General features: G+C 42.7%; 1 protein-coding gene across 1 annotated transcript; it reads right to left on the bottom strand.

Annotated features, from left to right (window-relative positions):
• Positions 1-717: 717 nt before the first annotated feature.
• Positions 718-19,675, bottom strand: foxk2b (forkhead box K2b). Its single transcript, XM_063472448.1, has 9 exons — positions 19,190-19,675; positions 9,893-10,087; positions 8,225-8,378; positions 6,031-6,177; positions 5,741-5,934; positions 5,445-5,647; positions 5,095-5,340; positions 3,050-3,250; positions 718-2,381 (listed from the first exon to the last, which is right to left on the bottom strand). Exons 1-9 carry the CDS (start codon positions 19,468-19,470, stop codon positions 2,179-2,181), a joined length of 1,824 nt encoding a protein of 607 aa, XP_063328518.1. The 5' UTR covers positions 19,471-19,675; the 3' UTR covers positions 718-2,178.
• Positions 19,676-22,604: the final 2,929 nt, after the last annotated feature.

Below are 22,604 nucleotides of genomic sequence, written 5' to 3'. Positions count from 1 at the left end.
CAGTCAGTGGTGTTGGAGATTTGTCAAAACTGATGGAATTATGAACCCAGAAGATCTGTCAGACTTTCATCCACATTTTTAGGCTTAAAAATCAAGCATAGCAATGACCCCAAACCCACTGAAAATGCAGTGAAAGTATACTTGGATAGAAAAAAAAAAAAAAAAAAAAAAAAAGCATAGTAGAACACCATCAGTCATTGATTGGCTTCCAGAGCCTGGACCTCCATTACTGAAGCAGTGTGGGATCATCCTTAGAATGGAACAAAAGGCAGCCGACATCCAAAGAGCCTGGAAGTCAGTGAAGCCTGGAGAGCTATTTCTTATGAGTACTTAAATTACAAGAAAGCTGTCTGAAAGAGTTGTGGTCTTGTGAAGAATTAATTTGGTCAAATGAACAACTTGGTTTTTGTCTTATATTGTTTTTCAATGGATGTTGGAACCTATTTCCCCATTTTCTTAACATAAAAACAACAAAAAAGGAGGGGTGGCTCAAGACTTAGTGCTCAGTTGGTGACCTCATATGTTAGAGAACATGATAAACATGCTTTTCTCACCAGCTGACATATTTAAAGATGTTCCAATGCTGCCCCCTGGTGGAGGAGTGGAACTATAACCACGCCGTTTACCATTTACTGAAAGGGGAAAAACACACACACACACACACACACACACTATATAGATGCACCACGGAAGCAAAAGATAAGGGGGAAAAAAAAGGACGTTAAATTAATTTATTTAAAAAAACAAAACAAAACAAAAAAACAAAAACAAAAAAACAAAAAGCATTTCTCCACTGAAGCAGAACAAACATTTTTGTTTCCTTTTACTGTTGGTTGAAACGTGTACAATCAGGAAGAAAAAAAATAAAAAAAATAAAAAGGAAACAGACTCGCTGGGTCGCCAGAACAGAGCAAAAGTTAATCAAGCAAAAGGGGGGGTTGGGCGGGGTTAGCCAACACCACAACGTCAACACAGCCGGGAGGGACCAGGAGGAGGAGGAGGAGGAGGAAGGTGTGAGGGGAAACAGAAAACAAAAAGAAACAAAAGGGAAAATAAAACACGAACATTCAATTAAGTGCAGGTCTGGTTGGGACAAAGCAGTCTTTTTTTTTTTTCCTCTTCAATTTACATTTAACAACGTCTGTTGTTGGACACATGCAAGGTCAACATCTGGAACTACACAAGGAGATTTCATATGCTTATATCGGTTATCTGTGCACGTATTAAAATATGTAGGCGTAACGAAGCAATTTCATACGGATATGTCAGAACGAGGGAAATAAAGTTTATGAAAAAAAGTTACACTGTTTCACTGAACAGAAAAAAAAAAGAACAAAACCAAAAGTGAGATTTCTATCTTGGTTACCGAAATGTCACCGACCTCACCGTTTTGTACGCTTCCTTTAATTAAATTATTTCTCTTCTAGGTAAGTGAAAACACAGTTTAAAAAAAAAAACAAAGACCCTACGCTCCACATTTTGAACAACAAAATACTGCATATCTACGTACAGCTGCGATTAAGGAAGGTCAGTATCGTGAGAGGCTAGCTGCCAGAGTTTCAGGAATATTGGCTCCGAGTTGATCCCTTTCTGAAAGTCTAATTTAAATTCATTTTTTTTAATCTAACCACTGAATGCTCATCGCGCTCGCTGCTTGGTTGGTCACGTCACGCTTCCCGACGGCTCAGTGGGGAGAGATGTTCTCTGTTGGCTGCCGGAGTCTCCGATCCGCTCTGAGGTAGATGCGGCAGAAAGGCAGCATCCAGACTGAGCCGAGTCAGGGCCTCTCCTAGTGGGATCACTTGAGGTCAAAGGTCAGCTCTTAAGTGTTAATTGTTGTTAAGGCTTCCTGTGGTCTCGCTTCAGTCACTCTCCAGTTTCAGGGGCTCAGGGGGGGTGGGACACCTACAAGTTCACCTTTGTCCCGTTCCTATATTTTCTTCTCAACCCACATTCCAGTCTTTAAAGGGGCAGACACTTTTTTTTAGTTAATCTTTGATGGTGTAAAACAAGATTATCCAAAATGAAAAGGAACAGAATCTTCTCCGTTTGGCACCTCGGGCGGCTGTGGTAGGAGGAGGAGAAACAAAACTAACAACGAGGACGAGAGAGAGAGAGAAACTGTGGATTAGGAGGGGGAGCGAGTGGTGGTGGTGGCGCGCTGCGTGTGGAAACGAATTAGTTGGGTTGGCTGCCTTGGTCGTTAGCTGCCGACGAGACTGAATCTGGTGCGCCGGCCGGGGCAGGCTCTTCTTCCGACTTGCTGCGCTTGGCTTCCGGCTGCTCGGCAGGCTGGTCCCCGTTCTGCCGCTTGGTGGGGAGGGAGGCCGAGGCGGAGGCGTGGGCCGCCAGCAAGTGGAGGGGGCTCGCCACAGCTGAGGCTGTTTGGGGGAAACAAGCAGGAAGACAAGGGTTAAAAGAGGAAACACTTCACTGTTGGAGCTGCTGAGTTGTGGTTCAATAACATCTAGAAGCAGAAGGCCTGTGGGGAGTGTGGTTTGGATCAGCTGCCACAAGTGAGCACAACAAAAACTTTTTCAGATCCAGAGGAGGCAGAAAAATTCTGTGGCGACACTGCTGCTGGATCTCGTGTTTAACTTCAATTTGTGTGGTTTGATCAAAATAGTTCTCATTTATTAGCCTTTGTGAAACCCAGCCCACTTCCCACTCCCCTAAAGCAAGCTTTATTCTGATTGGAGGCCTCACCAGGGATCTCTCCCTCTTGATGCTGTGGCCGTGTTTATAAAGATGATTTAACAGGTTTCAGGTTTAACTTCAGTAAAATAAGGATAAGTTGGTTTTCTTTTTGTCCTCTAACATCCAGATGTCAAAATCCAGAAGGAAAAGAATAGTTGCTTAAATGTCCAGTGACTATTTTGGCACATTACACCAAAAGCAACAAGAGAGCACGCTTGTTTCTAAGCTTCAGACCCCATACACCACCAGAAGTAACAGCAATAATGTCTCAGTTCCATCTAAGCATCTAAAACATCTCGACTTGTGCCCTGAACCAGCCTTGATGTCCCTGCTAAGTGTTCCTGTGTCTCACCTGAGCTGGAGGGTCCCTGGATGGCAGTGGTGATGCTATGGGTGCCATTCTGTGTGATGGCCTTAACAGGCAGCTGGTGTTGACCCATGGGGGCCTGCTGCACTATGGTAACAGTCTGCAGGGCGGTGGCTGCTTGGGAGCTCTGGATGATCCGACTGGAGGGACCTATAGAGGTGATGGTAGGAACCGTCTCTACTTTGACTGAGGATGAGGAACACAAACACAAACACCGGCTTTAGTGGTGGAAACTCATCACAAGTGTTAGAATGAGGTATGAGCAGGGCTCAGTCAGTGTAGTGACACCAAACAAACACCGAGTGCAAGTGATCAGATCTGCTGAGGCGCTCAGTGTTTGGGGTACAGCAAACACCGAGGTGACTTTCATGAAGCTGTGCCAAATCCTGGGGCTTCCCCTCAACCTGAAGCGCTTCCTTTACCTTTCTTAACATGACACGTTTGATCATGTGACTTCAAACAACTGTCAAAGTTTAAAAAAAAAAAGGCAGAATCTCAGATTAGACTGTCAAATTTTTGAGAGATTTTCTAATCAGATCACTTGATCCAATTAGAAAGTTGATGCATTCAAATATACTGCAACCATGAATGGCAGCAGTAGCTGAATGACTGGTTAAAAAGCTGCTGCTTTTAACCAAGTGAAACTTTGGAAGACGTGAAGTCTGGTTCAAGAAATATTGTCAAAGAAAATAAATACAAGTTTGTCGAATTTCCAAGCTTCTGGTTGAGATGCTAAACTCTTTACCTCTTGGAAGCAGACTAGGAGTAACCCTTGCAGTTGAGTTTCTGTCACATATCAGACGTGCTTATAGAACAACACGAGTGTGTTTGCATCAGAGGTCAGTGATGGTGGCCTCTGCCTCTGCAGCTACTCATGGAAAAACCCAGAAACTACTGAGGTATCAAAACTCGTTATTAAGGCTACAGCGAGGGCCGTCAAATGTCTTCCTGTGGAAAGAGTTAGTCTTTTAAACTTGGTTCTGCTACTAACTCCTTTAATTTCCTGTCCTTTTATTATGATTACTCATTTTGTTGCACAGTACAAGACTGTGTAGAGACTTCAACTTTACCTCCTTCCATCGCAGGTTAATGTAAATCTTCCTTTACTTTAGATTCTCTTGTCATTGACTGACTGTATTGCACAACTAGCCAAGATGAACAAACATGGCCCATTAGATGAAGACCCAGGTTAGATTATAACTGTGTGCAAGTTTTAATAAAAATCTGACCAATACTGTAAGAGGAGCAGTGATTCCCGAGGACGAATGGATGGACACCTTGCCATGACATGAGCTCAATCCTTTGACTGGATGAGCTAAAAATGAAAGTGCGTGTTAGAAACTGCTGGGAACTGGATCAACATGAAATCAGAGAGCCGCCCCGCTTTAGCTGTTGATAATGAGATAACCCTGCAGATTAAAGGGTCTCAAATTAAACACAACTTCATGAACCGTCTAAATATTGGTCGCTTATATTAGTCCATCATATTTTTAATCATGACAGTTTTTTTTCCATAACCAGAACCAAGTTTTGTTCTTCCACAACTCAGAAACAAAGTTTAAGAGCAAAGCCACTAAATTATCCAGCCTATTAATTAGTTAAAAAGATTCAATGTGGCTAATTACGATGACCCTTGGCATCGTAGCTCTTCAGGCCCACAGAGCACATGACAGTGGGGTGTCCCCTGTTGTATGAATGCTACAAGCACATGCTAGTAAAAATGGCACCCATGTCTCGTTTGAAGTCTGGCACCTCTTTTGCTGCTCATCTTTTCATTATAGGTCAATATTTCGGCAAAATCTTTTTAAAATTAATAATAAATTAACAACAGTTATCAATACTGATGAAGGAAATCTTTATTTTACATGGTTAGGAGAAAAATATCTCTTCAGGAAACCATCCCCAATTCTTGGATTAAGGTAATATGGTGAAGAATTCAAGCAGGGATAGAAGCCAAACATTTCACTCTGACAAAATTCAAAGCCAAAACCCTCCTTGTAGAGAATTTAATGCCCTAGCTGCTGGCTCACCTTTGACCTCCATGTGCTCTCCATTCTCCTGCGTCTCGCTCTTGATGATGGTGGCTGGCTGGGCGATGACAGCGGCAGGGCTGAGCGACCCTGCGGGGATCTGCTGCAGGACGTGGACAGTCTGGACAGCGGGCTGGGAGGTGCTGGTGCTCACTGGGGAGGCCATGGTGTAAGTCACTGGCTTGATGGTTTGAGGTAACTGACGCTGGACTGCTATGAGTACCGGCTGGTTGTTAACAGGCGAGCCTGGCACAGCAAAAATCGAGGTGCACAGAAGTTTTAACACATTGAACAAGAAACAGAAAAGAGTCGCGCAGTCAGTATGTGTGGCGCAAAGTGTCGTCTCACACCTGGTGTGTTTTGTGCAAAGCGTGCTTCCTTGATCACTGCCAGTTTGGGCTGGACTGCGGTGGTGGACACTGGGGTGGGAGCAGAGGAAGTCTCCAGCTCCAGGGGAACTGGGGAGCCCTCTCGGGAAAGGCTGTCAGGGGTCTGGACACCGCTGGAGTGCGCAGAGAGCACCCCTGAGTGATTGGGAGATGCCGGGGCACTCCTGAGAGTCAGAAGGAGTTGTTGGGATGAGAAAAATCACACCATGTCCGCTAAAATGTACCATTTAATTTGTCACGGGAGGACGCAGCCAAACCTGGAAGAGAGGGGTCCATGTGGGGTCCTGAAGCAGGGGACCCCCCGCGGCCTTCGTTTCCTGAAGGCCTGCTCGATGAGCTTGGCCTCCGAGGACGGGTCTATCCTCCAGAATGAACCTTTGCCGGGCTCCTCCTGCGACCGTGCCACTTTGATAAAATAACGGTTCAGAGACAGATTGTGACGGATCGAGTTCTGCAACAGAGAACAGTCTCGAGTTACTTATTGATGACTGAGGTCACGTGTGTGACTGTCTCTGAGGAATCTGTACACTGAGGCAAAGAAACGCACCTGCCAGCCCTTATCTGCTGTCCTGTAATAAGGATAGTTCTTTGTGATGTGATTGTAAATTCCATTTAGTGTGAGCTGCTTGTCCGGAGCCAGTGTTATGGCCTGGACTATCAGCTGTGCATAGGAGTACGGAGGTTTGGAGTCGTCCTGTGGGGAAGGGACAAGGAACGCAGATTTAGACACCAGAGCAAATTACCTGTGCAGTGCACATGAAGCAAGCTTTCAACAGACATGAATACATAACACTGCTGGTTCTCCTAAAGTGACTGTCGTTCAGACACGGGTCACTTTTCCCACAGCGCCAGACAGAACGAGCGTCGTGATAGATTTCAGCTCCTGATGCTGAAGGTATCCAAGAAACTAGACTAGAAACAGCTGCAGGCTGCAAAATAACCTCAGCTGCTGGTAATGTTTGACAAAAACCTGAGGAGGACGAGGAGGAGAAGAAGGAGGAGTAGAGGGAGAAGGAGGAGTAGAGGGAGAAGGAGGAGAGGGAGAAGGAAGAGAAAAGGAGGAGACAAATGCTTAAATCTCATTAATCTGACCATCACAGCGTCTTCATCTTAATTTCCACCTTGACATTCATGTTTGCTATGAAGTCCCTTCTTTTACAGCAGCGGCTTTAAAATCTGTAAATTAAAAGCTCACAGCTCGTCACCATTTAGTGCAGCTGAGATGACCAAAAGAGAATCTTTGGTCAGAAGTTAAACTCTTAAGGTGTTAATAGGTGAACCTGTGGAAGGACTGTTAATGGCTGCCAGCAGCTGCCTTTATCGCTGCATCGCTCGGTGTCTCTCACCATCTGCTTTCAGAGGCATGCAACAGCTGGTTGTTGGCTTCAAGTCTAACGGCTCATCCCGTGGGGGCATCCACAGAGAGCCTGCAGGCCAGCACGAACTGTGCATCGCAGGTTATACACTCAGACGCACATACTAATTCAGGGCCGAACCAGGAGGCATTCAGATGCCATCAGGTTAATAAAAAGGTTGTTTCAAGCCGTTTCACTATAAATCACCACACATTACACATACATGAGTCGGTGAACATCAATAATAATTTGCATTTTGAGTTGACCCTTTAAGACCTACCATAGAACCAAGTCCGCCAGAGCTTATCTTTATATTTTTACATGCTGCAGTCCCATTTTTGGGAGCATTTCAAGTTGCTATACATCAATACAACCATTATAGCCCAAACTTTAATAATATGTAGGCATTAAGTGCATAATAACTACACAAATTGCAAAAAAGTGCAATAAACTACAAAAAAATTGAAAATCGTTTTTGGATTTTTTTTGGGGTTTTTTTTAACTTATATTTCTAGTTAGAGAAATTTCAGAGGTTCATCCCTCAAAACTGTAAATACAAAAAAGTTGCACAAAATAGTTTCCCACCACAGGAAATTTATTTTGAGTTTCTTCATAGTTTTTTTTTTGAGATACACCAATATTTATATACTGCAGGAAAAACGAAAATAAATATTATAATGCAAATTTGCAAAAAAAACAGCATATGCATCAAAATAAACTATTTCCAGCAGTGCAATTTGAGTTCTAAGCATCCCAGAAACTATACACAAAAGCATAAAGTCAAACATGACTTTTAAAAACACCAGTGTAGACTTATAAGGCCCCGAAGGTTAAAAAAAAAAACTACATTTTCCGCGAAAATGTAACGGCAGGTAATGGCGGACATGCGATATTTTGCACTGACGTCTATTCCAACGTAGGAAGTGTTATGAACAGCTGATCGGCTCGGCAAAGCGTGTTTCTGGAATATTATGCTTTTGTTGCTGCAAGTGCTTTTTATGCAGTTTTTGCAAAGCTATATGTGGAAGGAAACAGTGACCTAGGACAAGCTGATGGCATTAGATGTAAGCAAAACTCCTCTGGTTTCATATGCAAAAAAAATTATTGCGCTACCTTACATGGTTGCAGTTCTCCAGGGTTTTCAAAATAGTTACACAAAACGGAGCGTGCCCGCTCCGACCGGTTTTAAAGGGTTAAAGGATTATGATTTTATATTTCAAGAACCATATTCATGCCCTATTGCATGTTATCCATAAAAGATATCCAGCAAGGAATGAGTTACATAGTCCAAAGTGAAGTGTGGTGCAGGAAAGTGAAATAAGTGATTAAATATTGGACTTAATCACAAAGCAAGGCTGAAGTTTGGAGAGGGGTGGGAATTCTCACCTTGGGACTGTCCCCTCCGGAGGCCTCTTTATCGTTCTCAGGCTGGGAGTTGTCATTTATGAGCTGCAGCTCTGCAGAGCTGACCATGCGACCACCCATCCTGTAGCCTGAGGAGCCCGCACCCCGAGGGCTGGAGGGGCAGGAATTAGCAGCACTGCAGGAACAAAACAAAAGAGGACAGTCAGCTGCCAGGAGATTTTATGCTGAAGCATAAACAGCCAACATTATGTTTGGATTAAACCTCAACATAAGCGCCTGGTATTTTTCAGAAATGGTGTCACTACATTCGGTGGCTCTGCTCATCCGCAGTCTTTGCTGCAGTGACACGCTTTCCGACGACATCTATGCAAATCGCCCTACCACCCAGATCGTATGGGAAAACTCCAATCACCACAATCAGGCCTAAAGCAGCGCAGCTTCAAAACCTTAATCAAGTCTAATTATCTGGTGAACAGTGTGAAAAACCAGGGGCGAACAGGTGTAACGTAAAGGATGACTTGCATATTTCATGTCTGGTTCTGGAGATGCACCAAACAAAAATGCACTGCCTCACGACCCCTGCACATACAGCACCTGCTGCCTCGAGCGTTGGTCTAAATGTTTGTTTCTTAACAGCAGAACACTAATGTTTACATTTTACACATGGCGTAAATGTCAGACGAAAGCAGCCATCTGGCTGAGAGGATCTGAGTGTGAGAGATGGATCCGCTTTCCTCTCTGAGCCCTGTGGCTGGAGGACTAAGCTTAAGCTGATCAATATACAGTGAACATGTCGAGGTCAGCTGACACCTTAAGGTAAACTAAGGCAGCGTGGGAGAGCGCTCTATATCTCTGTGCACTGATCCAGGATCAGGCACTAATGTAAACTTAAGTTAAATTGATTGAATATTGATTTTTGCTTATTAAAGGAATTCTAGTACATACAAGTTAGACACGTAAGAGAGTTTGTCCCAGCTTTAACTCTTTTCCATCGTTGCCTGTGTTGGGTCAACTCATAGTGCCGTATCGACAACAAAGAGGTAACTTATTGAGGCGTTCAAAGACAGTGTGACAAAAAAAGCTGAAAGAGTTCAGTGATAACGAAGACGCTCTTTGTTTCTGTGTCGTCTGCAGCCAAAGTGCTGTTTTTAACATCGCCATTTAGCCCAGAACTTCAATCATCTGTTGTTTGGCTTTTCACAGTCCACTGGCATTTATCAGGATAGTGAACTCAACTTCCCTCTTAAAAAAATCCATTTAATCTTCCAACAAACAATAAGGATAAACAGGTCGTTTTCTGCTCCCAACCTCATCTCCAGCGATGAGCTCTGACAGGAGGAGACTGGATCCCAGCAGCCAATATGGCCGGATGTGTGTGTTTGTGTGTTGGGATGTGCAGACATCTTTAAAGCTGTGAAGCACTTTGTAATGGCATATTTTAAAAACACATTTTTTTCTGAATTCTCCCACATTTAAATTCAGGGTTCTCTTATTAACACACCTCTCCTGCATAAATCTCTATGCAGTATGCACTCTGGTTAAATACCCAGCCTTCACCTGTGAGGCACATTAGAATTTGCATATTTAAGCCATTTAAAAAAAAAAAAAAGAAAAAAAGAAAAAAAAAGGGAGCATTCAGACTTCAATCCCACATCTACTGCTGAATACATCACTTCCAGTAATGAATACCTAATGGTGCCAGTAGGCGATGGCAGAGGGCTCATTAGGTGAGCAATGTTTTCTGGAATGTTGATGGTCAGCGGGGAGATCTGGGGCTGCACTGGCTTCACGGGGGACTCGGGCGCCTCTCGCTTCACTTTCTTCCCGCTGGACAGGGCCGTAAATGCGATCTTGATGTTTGTGCTGGGGAACCTGAACGTGCACCTGCAAAACAGGGAACCCACAGAATTTTAAAAACTCAGCAGCTGTCAATGAAAACTGTAATTCAAAGGTGACATGAACCTCTGACATTCTTGGTTTAGAGGTTTATGAGGTATTATCCAGCGCTCAAACTCATTTACACTGTAGGCCACATAAAGCACGTGAACATCTGTTAATGAACAGAAGTTTTAACTGCACATTTAATCGCAGAGATCACAACATAAGACAAAGAAGCACAATTACGACCGTAAGTCTTCAATATTTTCAAATTTTTTTTAAAAACAAGATTGACAGATTTCTTTCATTTGCTACAGCAACATTTCTCAATGTGATTCCTTAAATTGTAAGAAATAAGTGGGGAAAAAAAAGGAAGAAACTTTCTGTCATTTAACGATTCATCTGTTGCTCAATGGCTTTGATGTAGCACGAACAGCCACAGGGGCTGCTGTTTACAGTTACAAGGCCCAACATTTGTGCTCTCCTTCAAATCTTCCAAAGCCATCCAGTGGGCTGATTTTGGCCCCCGGGCCTTACGTTTGAAACCGTGGAACGGCTTCTCTGCCTCGCTTTAAAGGAGAACGCGGTGGCTTGATGACACTGTGACGTGTGCCTGCTGTGGTGAGGAAGGGAGCGGTGGCCTCACTGGAACTAAATATATAACATGCTTTAAGTGTCGACACAATACAATCACATAAAGTATCTTCTCTGTATTTACAAGTATTAAAAGTAGAATCTCACAATATGAGTCAAGAGAAAAGGCAGTAAACTTATTGGATACTTTAACAACCCCCACATCGTAGGGTAGGACTTTATTTTTTATGTGGGTCTGGAGGTAAAATGCAAAATTGAGTCAGAGTGTTGGTGGAGTTGCGTTGATCCTCAGACGTTCCACGATCAGCTCTGAGTTTTATTGTTGCAAAGTGAAAAAATTTAAGAGTGAAGAAATTTAACAGACTTGTCGCAACAGCAGCATCCTATTGCAGTACCACACTCAAATTCAGCGAACTCTTTAGCGTGACCCCGTCTTTCACAAAGGTGTGTACAGGCAGACTGCACAGCTGAGTGTGTGATTGTATACACCTGCAGCAGCGGGATTGAAAACATCTGAGTTCAAAGATTCAGACAGGTGTGGTCCAGAGGTTGTGAATTTTAGACTGGCTGATATATGAGATCTAAAGAAATCCCAACAGCTGTGGATCTCACAGTTGTTTGCTCATTTTCAGATTTTTTTATTTTAAACTACAGGATAAACAGAAATACTGAGTGTTGGTTTACATAAACAGTTACACAACGTATACAAAACTGCATATGAAGAACAAGAGGGACTGTAATATTATAGAGTGCTGCTGGAACAGGAAAGGAATGAGCATGTCACTGACCCTCAAACTGTCTGGGGAAAAAAAAAATAAAAATTTGTGGGTGTAAGAGTTGACAACAATGAATGGGCTGAGATCCTCCAAGAACTCTGAGGATACGCCTTATACAGTCATACAGTGACTATCATGAAAATCACAGTTTGCACAGCACACACGAAAGCCTGCTTCATAAAAAAAATATTGGACGGGTAATTATTAATTAAAATCCCAGCAGTTATAGCTCAGGAAGTTATTTAAGACCGTCACATCAACCACATGTAATATGCAAACAGTGTGGGACTTAATTCACTCATCTGTTTTATCCAGCTTCCTTGCAGCCTTCATTTATTTTCCCAGATTGCCTTCCAACTCGCTGCAGGAAATGCAGAAATTGTTGTTGGTGCATCGTCAAATGAGGAAGTGTTCAATAGACTGTGGTCTCTTCGATTCTAGGTTAGATCTGCTACATGTTCCGTTTTTCTCTTAGTAAACGAGGTTATCGCTGCTCTTTTCATTATTACAAAAATACATATATAATAACAACGTTGCTTTTGCTGATGGTCCAATCCATGGGAATCAAAGGCTGCCATTTCCTTTGATCGTGGCAGCAGGGCTTTTACACACCTCAAAAAACTAAGAGGCAAAATGAAAATACAAACAGTTACACCAATTATCCAGAACTGATAAAGACATGGCATCAATACAATCTTTTCAGCAGCCGTCCCTATCCTGCTGAACATCATCTGAGGAGTAATCAGGCATTTTGGGAAACCGTTTAGTGTCCAACAAAAGACTGATTGAAGTTTTATTATAAAAACTGTGGTATCACAGTTAAGCTCTCTTGCTGTTGGTTCATTCAGTCTTTATCCAGTTCAGGATTGGCACCTGCAATAGATCCCATTTTTTATAATAACGCATTAAATTTTGTCCAGTTCATTTCAGCCCATCCCAAACAACTGATGTTCAGACTTAATACACACCTGCCTGGTTAATGCAACAAGTGTAATGTATTCAGATGTATTTAGTGCTTAAGATTACAAGTCACATTTAAACCATACATTAACTTACATCCATGGCCAACAGCCTCACCAGTCGCCTAATAGGCATGTCTTTGATACATGAGGGAAATCTCTATAGGTAAGGTCCCAGCCATGGAAAACAACTGTGTTGCTCAACTCTGTTATTGATGCTTAAAAGTTGGTTCTGAACTCAGGCGACCAGATGCACCAACTGATCATTACCAAGTCTCAACACATGTACAAGAAATCCCAATGAGACAAAAAGGGCTCCCTGTCAGACAGCTCTGTTTGTGAGCACAGAAGGCCCACTCACCCACTGTTCAAATCTTTTGTTTTCAAGGGGCAGCTAATCACAAGCGAGTGATTAAAAAGAGGAGCTAAAACAAGCCGTTTCAGTCGGTGGATGAACTGCAGGCCTCACCGAGGCCCAGGATTACCTCAGTTTCACCAACCGGCTGGCTGTTGCCTAGCACCTGCATTGCAAATTTTTCATTTGTGATTTGTAGCAACTATGGAGGATCAACGAAGAAGAAAAGACAATTTCACTGACACAGAAATTGGAAAATAAGGGAAGTAAGACTAAGAACACACTGGATGGGAAGCAGTCCAACACTCGGTCAGGAAATAAACACACCGTTAAGCTGCGTTCTGACTGAAAACAATGCAACAAAAAAAGAGGCGAGACCACCTAAGCAAGGCAAAGAAAGACAAATATAAAACCTTGCAGTTACTATTAATCCAATCTATGAACGTGAAGTTATGACTGACGCTCAAGTTCGTGCAACAAAAAGAGCAAAAAAATAATTCATCCACCAACAAAAAAAAGACGAGAATCTGAGGGATATGCCAGCAGAAACTAAGCAAGATTTCAAGTGGATGTTTTTAACGAAACGATTCTGGATTTGACAGCAGCTTCACGGCTGCCGTACACGAGAGGAGATGAAGGGAAAGAGTCGAGAAGGAGGTCTGCAACAGTCACAGTCTGATTAGAAAGAACTCTTCTAAATGGCTGCCTGACACCCTGGAGACTGTGCAGGCACACATTGGTTTTCACTTAGCTGAAGTCTGCCAGGCACAGCAGGTTTTTTTCTGCCAGGCCCTCACTGAGCTGGCATCTGCTGAGAGAACTCTATCCTCGACACCTACATCTCAAATTAGCTTTGTCGCTAACAGGAGGAGACTGAAACACTTTTTGGAGCCTGGCTGGTGAGGTGAGGGGGGACACTTTGTTATTCATGCACCCTTTCCAGGAAGGGTTGTGCCTTCCCTGTAGATCTGTTAAAGATATAGAAGATCCTTAAATAAACATCAGACGCTTTCAGCGAGTAGCACCTGACAGGGTAGGAACAATGAAATCTAAATATATCAGTAAATCATAAAATCTTCAAAAATAATTTGGTTCCTTTGTCTTCGCTGCACACCATCCTGCTGTCAATGAACACTGCTGCATTTTGAAATATATATGATACTTATTCTGCTTTCTATACTGCACAGGTAGGCCATTAATCAGCTGGTTAATCAACAGTCAGAAAGTAGCAGTAGTATAGAAGGAAACCATTTCGATAATTTAACAAATGTATACTTTCTTACTTTACAGTGGGAGTATTTTTAAGGTACTGTTTGTTCAATTCAATTTGATGATATTTACAGCACAAAATTCCAACAACATCACCTCAGTGGGTTATATTGTAAGGTAAAGACCCTACAATAATACAGAAAACCCCAACAATCAAATGACTCCCTATGAGCAAGCACTTAGCGACAGTGGGAAGGAAAAACTCCCTTTTAACAGGAAGAATCATCTAGCACAGCGAGACTCAAGGAGGGGCAGTCATCTGCCGCAACCAGTTGGGAGGTGAAGTAAAGTTAAGCAAACATGTTAAGGACGTCTTGAAGCCTCTAACCAAGCAACCAGTGTTTGTTGTTAATAATCGCAGTACACAACTTTAAAAGTGTAGCGGTGAAAAACTAGTAACACGCAGCTAGCGTACATGGCACGTGTCGGGAAAGTTTGTCAGTCGCATAAATTATGCTTCAGCAAGGAATCTAAGTTGCAGCCGGAAACTCCTTTTAACCCTACGCTGTAATCTTCCACTTAACAGTAAATTAACAGTTGTGATTTAAGGTTACGAGGACTTGGTAACGACGCAAGTTGGGACAGATTTCCCGCAGAACTGTAAATCCAGCCGGACTCTGAAATTTGACCTAGTTCCACAGCACTTACATTGACCACATAACAGGTTTCCATGGTGATATAACGGCATTTATACATTAATGGAACCATTAATGGGTTTTTTTCCCTGTCATACATTGAGACTGCTCCAGTCGTGGCTGCTAACAGAAATTGCCGCCAATGTCAATGTGCTTACAAGTAATTCGTCAGAGCCAAAAATGAACTTTTGTCCTACTTTTAGCTCGTATGATGTTAGTGAGAGGGTTATCGCTAATATGATGACAGCTCTGGCTGCCAGAATCGAAATCCCCACCCACCTGCTGTTCAAATTTTTGTTTGCTAAGGGTAACCAATCTGATGAAAGTTGGCTTACGAGGAATTTAAGTTCAGCAGGGTTACCGCGTTCGCTATCCGTTAGCAGTCGGGGGAAGGGCCGTCTACCTGCAGAGATGGAGGCAGTGAGCAAAGTATGTGGAACAACCAGTCGGTGGGCCTCTTGTACTTGTGCTGTTGTTGGTCCATCAGCCAGCCGTGGAGAAGAGCAAAGTTACTGTATAAAAAAAGAGCTGAATTTCAAATGTTCACTGCAGCCACAGTCTGTGCTTTTCATTCTGTATTTTTTGATCTCAGAAACTTCCCCCCCACAGTCCTCCCATTCCCTTCCCTTTTCTGGTCACATGTCAACCAATTAGCATTCGGCAGACGCATTTATCATCAGCTTCCAGCGACGTGCAGTGAAGATTCTGAAGTGCTGTGCAGGAACGATTGTACGGCGGCTGAATGAACCCAGACCCTGTACAAGGTATGTAAGGATTGTAATGACAGGGGCTACTTCACTCTTGATCCACAAGTAAAATTACAGAGTTTCAAAAAAGGATGAATGCAGGCCACAAACACTATGCTGAGAGGATTTAACACATTTACCAGACAAACTGCTGCCAGTCACAGACACAAAAGGGACATAACTTTAAGGACCACGCAGGTAAGTTTCAAATATGTTCCGAAAAAACTTTAGGTAATGAACGGAAACGTTAACATCCAATCAGAATCAATCTGTCGTTTCTGCTCATGACTAAATAAACAGATTAGAAAAATATCAAACCTTTCTGTCTTGTTTGAAATGATCAGAGGTGGTCTAATTTCAGAGGTAACAAAATGACATTGTTTGCAAGATGCATAAAGTAACAAGTGCTAATCACCTCGGCTACTCTAATATCCATTTTCACAGTCTGAATGAGGCTCAGAGAGGAGAAAGCTGTTTGCGGTATCCAACATCCCCCTCCTAACATGCAATCACAGAAGCCTTTTTATTTCTCATTTTCCTCTGTGTGAATAATGAGGCTTCAGCTCCAAATGCACAGTTGCTACGCTGCTAAGCTGTGAGGACGGCAACAAACAAAGCTGGTTTCGCTGAAAACTTTCGCTTGATGTTCACCCCCACCCAGCCTGCACAAGAGAATGTAAACAAAAGAAGACAGGAAGAGCACCAACTTGGAGTGAATTTTGGGGTGTGGGAGAGGACAGGGAAGGGGGAGGGAGGATGGGAAAGGGAAGGCTGTTGCTTTTTGTTCACTCCGTTTACATCACCAAAAAGGAATCCCTGGAATACAACCGTCCTGTCCCCTGAGCCGCGGCTCTACCAGTTCTCTCATGCTGTCAATCTGCTTCCTCAGCTACACCCGTCTAATCATGGGCAGCGAGGCTCTTTTAAGGGTCTTCTGTGACATGAAGGTTACTTTTAAAACACGTGAGCACGAGCTGGGTGGTGTTCCATTCATGGAAGTCGTATTAACCGCGATTATAAGCTCACAGTTGGCCTGATCAATATGAGAATTTGACACCCCTGCTGTTCCTTCCTTGCTCCTTTTACATATGGGAATGCACTGATCTTTGTATGATGCCGGAAAAGAGCAGTGCAGAAATGTATTCAGCTTTCAAACACATGCCTGCAGAAAAGATTTTTCTGCAAAAGGACAATTTGGAAATTGCTTCAAGTCAAAACAAGTCTGTGTTGTGTAAAAAGTGGTTTCATATTGAGATATTGCACAATAGCTGAGAGCAGTGTGCAAAGTCTGACCAGAGCTGGCAGAAGTTTGCAGGCTTGTCGACATTGCCGGGCACTGCAGTGAATAAACTGTAAACACTTTCTGGCACGCTTAAATCCCAGATAACCGCTTTGGCAAAATGGAAACCAGAGGAGTTTTTTTTGTTTGTTTGTTTGTTTTTTTTAAACTGAATCAAACGCAAATGGCCAATGAAAAATATGTATCGTTGCTTTCCCTCTCTTCTTCTTACAAAGCTGAAATTACACCCAAAATAAAATCACACTAAAAGTTCTTTAGTCTTGTATTTTCTGATCATTTCATTTTGACATTTTGTTTTAAATTCGCTTTAGTTTCAGTTACTTTGCAGACTGGTTTTACTCAATTCAGTCTAGTTTTTATTGTTTAAAACTGATTTGTTTTAGTTTTGCTTGTAATTTTATTGTTTTTTTGTTTTTTTTACGGACTGTAGTATGGATGGTATTCAGCACAGGTAAGGTTTGGAAAAATCTGAGTTGAATACAATACAGTAAAAACAGCACATTTTTAAGACATTTCACAAACTTGCAAATTTTAAAATTAATACTCTACATATAGTTTTCAAAGTTTACCAAATTGTTTCAGAGATTTACACATATTAATTGTATAGAAATTTTAAAAAGGGAGACCAGCAACAAATATTTATGTTGAAGGTGAGTTTCTGATAGTAATTAAAATGTTGCTATTTTAATTGTTGGGCCTCTTCACAGATCAGAAACGTTTCGTGGTGATGTCTTCAAATACTTCATTTCTAAAATCCATATACATTTTAGATTTCATTCATAAGGAGAAAAAAAAAATGTAACTAAAGTAAATAATCACATGACAAAATAGAGATTGACACCATTATGAAAACCGATCCGGTACAAATGAAGGAATGATCGTTAAAACTACCACATTTTGGGAACTGGACAATTAAATGAAACAATAAATGACTTTTTTTTTTTTAAACCATAACTGAGCACTTAAAACGTTGATTTACCGGTCTGGCTATTTCCTGGCCAGGGATGGTTTTTGGCATATATATTTCAATATTTGGCATTTTTTTTTTAAAAAAGAAAGGAAAAAAAACCCAACCCCCCCCCCCCCCCAAAAAAAAAAAACAAAAAACAAAAAAAACCCCAACAAAAACAAAAAAACAAAAAACAGAGTTGTCCCCACTCCGGGCTGGTCAGCAGTGTAGCTCCTACAAATCTGTCAGAATGAGTACATGTCACGGGTAAAAAGCCCGGAGCCCAGAGTAGCACATTCAGCAGAGCTGTGCTCAAAGGTAAGGTAGCAGTTATCAATGAAGTTGCAATAAACATCACAATGTGACCATGCGGCTCCACAACCATGCTCCTTTTTATTGGTGAACAGCTTCCCCATTACACTGAAATCCAGAATAATGAACTTTCCTGCAGTAACATTTGGTGAAGGCTGGGCTACACCTATGATTTAGAGGCTAGCCTATCCTACCATTTCTATATTAGTAGACTGTAGGCAATATTATTTTTATATCAAAATTTTTTTGAGGAGTGGTTAAACTGGAAATGTGTATTGAGTCCTTATACCAGTTATCAGTTTCCATAATTACTAATAATTCGTACCAGTTCTGAAAATGCCAAATCAGTACCCCCAAAAAATAATGCCTTAAAAATATTACCTGTAACTGTGTCTGTATAAACAACATGGGCTACATTCATACAGGGATTTACTGGAACAAAGAAACCAAACTGAAGTACCAATCAGACCTGTCCCCGGTCTGGCAGATAGAGTATTTCACAAGAAAACAACGTCATCAAGCCTAACAGTTAAACAATGGCGAGAAGCAGGCTACAACCTGCAACTCGGAAACCAGCCTCTCAGGACATCAACGTATGTCAGAAAAGACGTGAATTTCGTGTTTAACAGTTGGATGGCACACACAGCTGTCATGACCTCCATACGTGCGGACCGAGGTCAAAGGTCCTGCAGGTTGAGCTGCTGTGAGCAGACAGGGCGGGGACGCCAGGTTTGTTTACGTTTAGGGGTCGAACAGAAGCTCCATTCACAAGTACAGGGAGGGAGGCTACAGCTAACCGCTAACTAACGTGTTGACATGGCCGAAATGACGGATGTTTACAGTATCACGAGAATGCATTTCTCGCTTAAGGATGTCCACGTGACAGAAAGAGAAAAAAAACACTACCATTCAATGTCAACAACAGCGTCCCCGTAGCTACGAGTTAAGTTGATTATTTTTAGCTAACTAGGTTAACTAGCTAACTATGGCTGAAATGTGGCAGTTAAGCAGGCGGCTAAATAACACTGCTGCTAACAAAAATGTCAACAAAGAAAAATGGCATTGGGAACAGGATGCGGGGTTCTTGCTAACATGCTAAAACACGTGGTGCTGTCGACTCCACTGCTAGCCTACATAAACCCAATGTTGTTAACTTTAGCCGCCTGGCTGCTGGAGATGGGAGCCCACATGTTCACTGAGAGGGGTAACTTACATTCGTGGTAGCTGCAGAGGAGGGGCGCCCCGTCTGAGGAACACTCCGTCTACAAACACCCCGTTTTTACCCAGACATTTCAGGTAAAAATCTCCGGTGCCGTCGTCGGTGAATATCTCTAGATGCCTTCGCGAGATGAAGCTGGAGTGGCCCATGCTCACGTCCACGGAGCCCTGCGACGAGTTCCGGCCGATGGTCACAGAGCGCTTTTTCATCATGTATTCGAATTCACGGCCCTCGAGCCGGGCAACCGGCCCAGACGATCCGCTCACCACAGCCATGTTCGGGTTAAAGTCTCTAAACGCCAAAAATACCGGGGGGCAACTAAAGCACCGGAGCACGGACGCCCGACTGTGGTCCTTCAGAGGCGCGTGTAAATAAAGCAAAACTACAAGAGGGGCATCAAATTCAAAACAGGAATCTAAAGGGGAACATGCGAGGCCAGGGACAGCGGCTCCGACCCACCGCCGAGAGAAAGGCTAGCTACCAAATCGAGCAAGGGGAGGATATGGCTTTACTGACAGCGCTAAAAGCCAATCACGAGCAGGGAAGCTGGTGCGGTTCCGCGTCTCCGACCAATCACACGCGAGAATTAATCCGAGGACAGATTCAAGGTCGGTTGAGGGGCCCATATGGCTGGGTGGAGAGCTGCAAGCTGCGGGGGGACGAAAAACGAGCAAAGGAGCGGATCGATGGGTCTACACGTGCAATCAGTCGCAGCAATCATCCCCTCTACCGATGATCTATAATCTGCGAGTGTGCGTCGATATAATCGATTAATCGAGGATCCAGGGCGAGAATCTAACGCTTATATTGTGGGAGTTTGCAGGATTTAGCTCGGCACGGTCTGCGAGGGGTATCAGCGCAAAGCCACCATGCGCCGTTTCTCTTCCTCCTCCACTACAGAATCCACGCCTGGTTTTGCGCAACGCTTCCTTTGCAGCATCTTGTTACTTTGTAATATGAGGTTAGATATATTTTTAAGTGATTATAGTCTGTAATCAGTACACACATCTGGCGGCCATCACAGACGGGCAGACCTCATTTTGGTTTGCTGCAGCATTGTAGCCCCGCGCTGTAACGGTCTGCAGGTGAATGACCCCTCCATCTGCATGCCACTTGTTTGTAAACAGTGGCTGGCACAGGCGCGCACGAGACTAGTCAATGCCTCTGTCAGACAATACGACATCTGATCAGGTGCGAAGTGATAATCAGGTGTTAACAGCGTGTGGGTGCATCCACGAGGTAAAGCCAAGGTTAGTTAACATATCAATGGTTTGAATACACAGTTGGTCAGAGTGTTTGGAAAGCTTAACAAAAGGAAAATGCTGGAATCTGCAGCAGTTTAAGCAAACAGATGATCAAGAATGAAGGCGAAAAAGCTTGGAAATCCACGTTTATGCAGTAATAAAGATTCAGTTTTATTTTGTGGAGTTGATAATATAGCCTTTAGTCCCGGATGGCATATCACAGAACATCAAGAGCCTAAAGTAAACTTTGGGTCGTTCACTTTGGGGGTTCCTTGAGACAAAATTACAGCTGTTGGCTTATGTGGTGCTGTACACTTGGGTCCACCCTTCGTTTTCCCAATGCTTTGTCTATTTTTTTTAAAATTTAAATATAGTACCAAATGCCAACATCAGTTACATCAATTATGTTTTTTTTCCCTTTTGTTGTTGTTTATATTGCAATGTAATCTGTACTTGTACGTTAAAACCTATTTTCTTGCTCTTCTTTTGGCTGTGTTCTTTAGGGGTTCTCACAGCAGATCATCTGCCTCCATCTCACCCTATTCACACCACCCTCCTCTGTCACGTCAGCCCTCTCCTTCACTCCACTCCACGAATCTCCTCTGTGATCTTTTCCTCCTGCCTGGATGCTCATCATAATTTTCCCAATACATCCACTATCCCTCTTCTAACCCCTTTATGAGGTTTGATAGATTTGTTATATATCAATGAAAAAAAACTAAAGCAACACTGAAACCAGTATGAATCGCAGCACTAAAGTTGCAGCCACCAATGCCACGTAAAATAAGTCCTGCACCGGCCCCCAGACAATTACAACCTGGCCTACTGTCTTTCAGAAAGAAAATTGTAGAAGAAAATCAGTAGCAGCATTATGTTAAACAGTCTCAGTCTGTGACTGCAGTGAGTCAGAACTGCTTTTTAACTCAATTCCAGTCAGTCAGAATCAGATCCAGCTGTCACGCCTCACTTCCAGTTTCAAAAACACAACACAGCAACAGCAAAAGTGCCCAGCAACAGGGTTCCTTCACAAACCAGTGGGTGACATCCAAGTGGCTACATCCATCTTTCAGACTGTCAATGGGCCAAGCACGGGGACACCTGTCACATCGCTTATATTTTCCACATCTGTGAGTATGCAAGGGTCTGTTTAGCACAATTTTCATCACTGCACTGTGAGTGAGAGGGCCCGTGTAGATGTTTACATGCCTTCCTGTTTTTTGTGACTTTGGGTGTTTTCACACCTAAAGTTTGTTTACTCTGGTCCAAATCAGTTGATGATTTCTTTTTAATTTGTAGCTTTTTCCCCTGTGGTGTGGTTTGTTTTCACACAGAGAAAAATGGAATTGAACTCCAAGTGAACCAACATGCATCACCACAGACCACATTTGAGTATTCAGTCTGCTGATTGGCCAGATGTGTCTGGGACAGGAGCAACAAAAGTAAAATCAGGAAGAAGGTGTTGTCTTCTGGACTATTGGAGAAAACTGAGAATTTCTGTTAATTTCACAGCTAGTTGCTAGACTGTACAGATCTTTACACATCTATAGTACCTTACCGTATCCCACATTATCCCAAACTGACACATACGCACATCCGAACTCCGCAGTTGTGCAAACATCCTTACATTACGATGCACCAGCTACATGTGCCCAGATGGCTAACTTCACGAAGATTTCAAAGAAATATAAAACTTTGATTATACTCTGGTTTGGACATGGAGAGAAACTGCTAGAGACACAATGGCCAAGTAAAAACTGACATGGATGTAGTCATTGTGACTTGTAACAGATTTATGGAAAATACCATCAAGGTTTAGCTTCATCATCCACATTTGAGTTATAAAAAATAATCTTCCTTATAGTGTTTATCAAGAGCAACCTATCCATAAAGGACAGATATTTTGTATCATTCTGTAAACATATTTGTTTGTGCTGTAAAGCTGAGCATTTTAACATGGAAGTCTGAGGGGTCTGACTCACTGCTATAGCAGCCTCACGTGGCCAAAAGAGGAACTGCAGTTTTTTGTTGCTGCTTGCTTAAAAGAGGTAAAAGGAGTAGAAATAAAATGAAGTAATAGTAAAGATTAAGTAGACATAAAAAAGATAAAAATAAATAAATAAAAAGGACCATTTAGAACATGCAGAAACTAGACAAATGAAAGAGTA

The sequence above is a fragment of the Pelmatolapia mariae genome, linkage group LG4, assembly GCF_036321145.2.
Source record: "Pelmatolapia mariae isolate MD_Pm_ZW linkage group LG4, Pm_UMD_F_2, whole genome shotgun sequence".
Classification (NCBI taxonomy): Eukaryota; Metazoa; Chordata; class Actinopteri; order Cichliformes; family Cichlidae; genus Pelmatolapia; species Pelmatolapia mariae.
Note: the sequence above shows the minus strand (reverse complement) of the source record. Positions and strands in the feature narration are given on the sequence as shown.

What these genes read in the sequence shown, in the direction of transcription:
- foxk2b (XM_063472448.1), bottom strand. Translation starts at nt 19,470, where the DNA reads ATGGCTGTGGTGAGCGGATCGTCTGGGCCGGTTGCCCGGCTCGAGGGC. An exon ending in CAGCAGATAAGGGCTGGCAG is followed by an intron (nt 5,935 to 6,030) that starts GTGCGTTTCTTT and finishes TCTCTGTTGCAG; the next exon opens with AACTCGATCCGTCACAATCT. An exon ending in CATGGACCCCTCTCTTCCAG is followed by an intron (nt 5,648 to 5,740) that starts GTTTGGCTGCGT and finishes TCTGACTCTCAG; the next exon opens with GAGTGCCCCGGCATCTCCCA.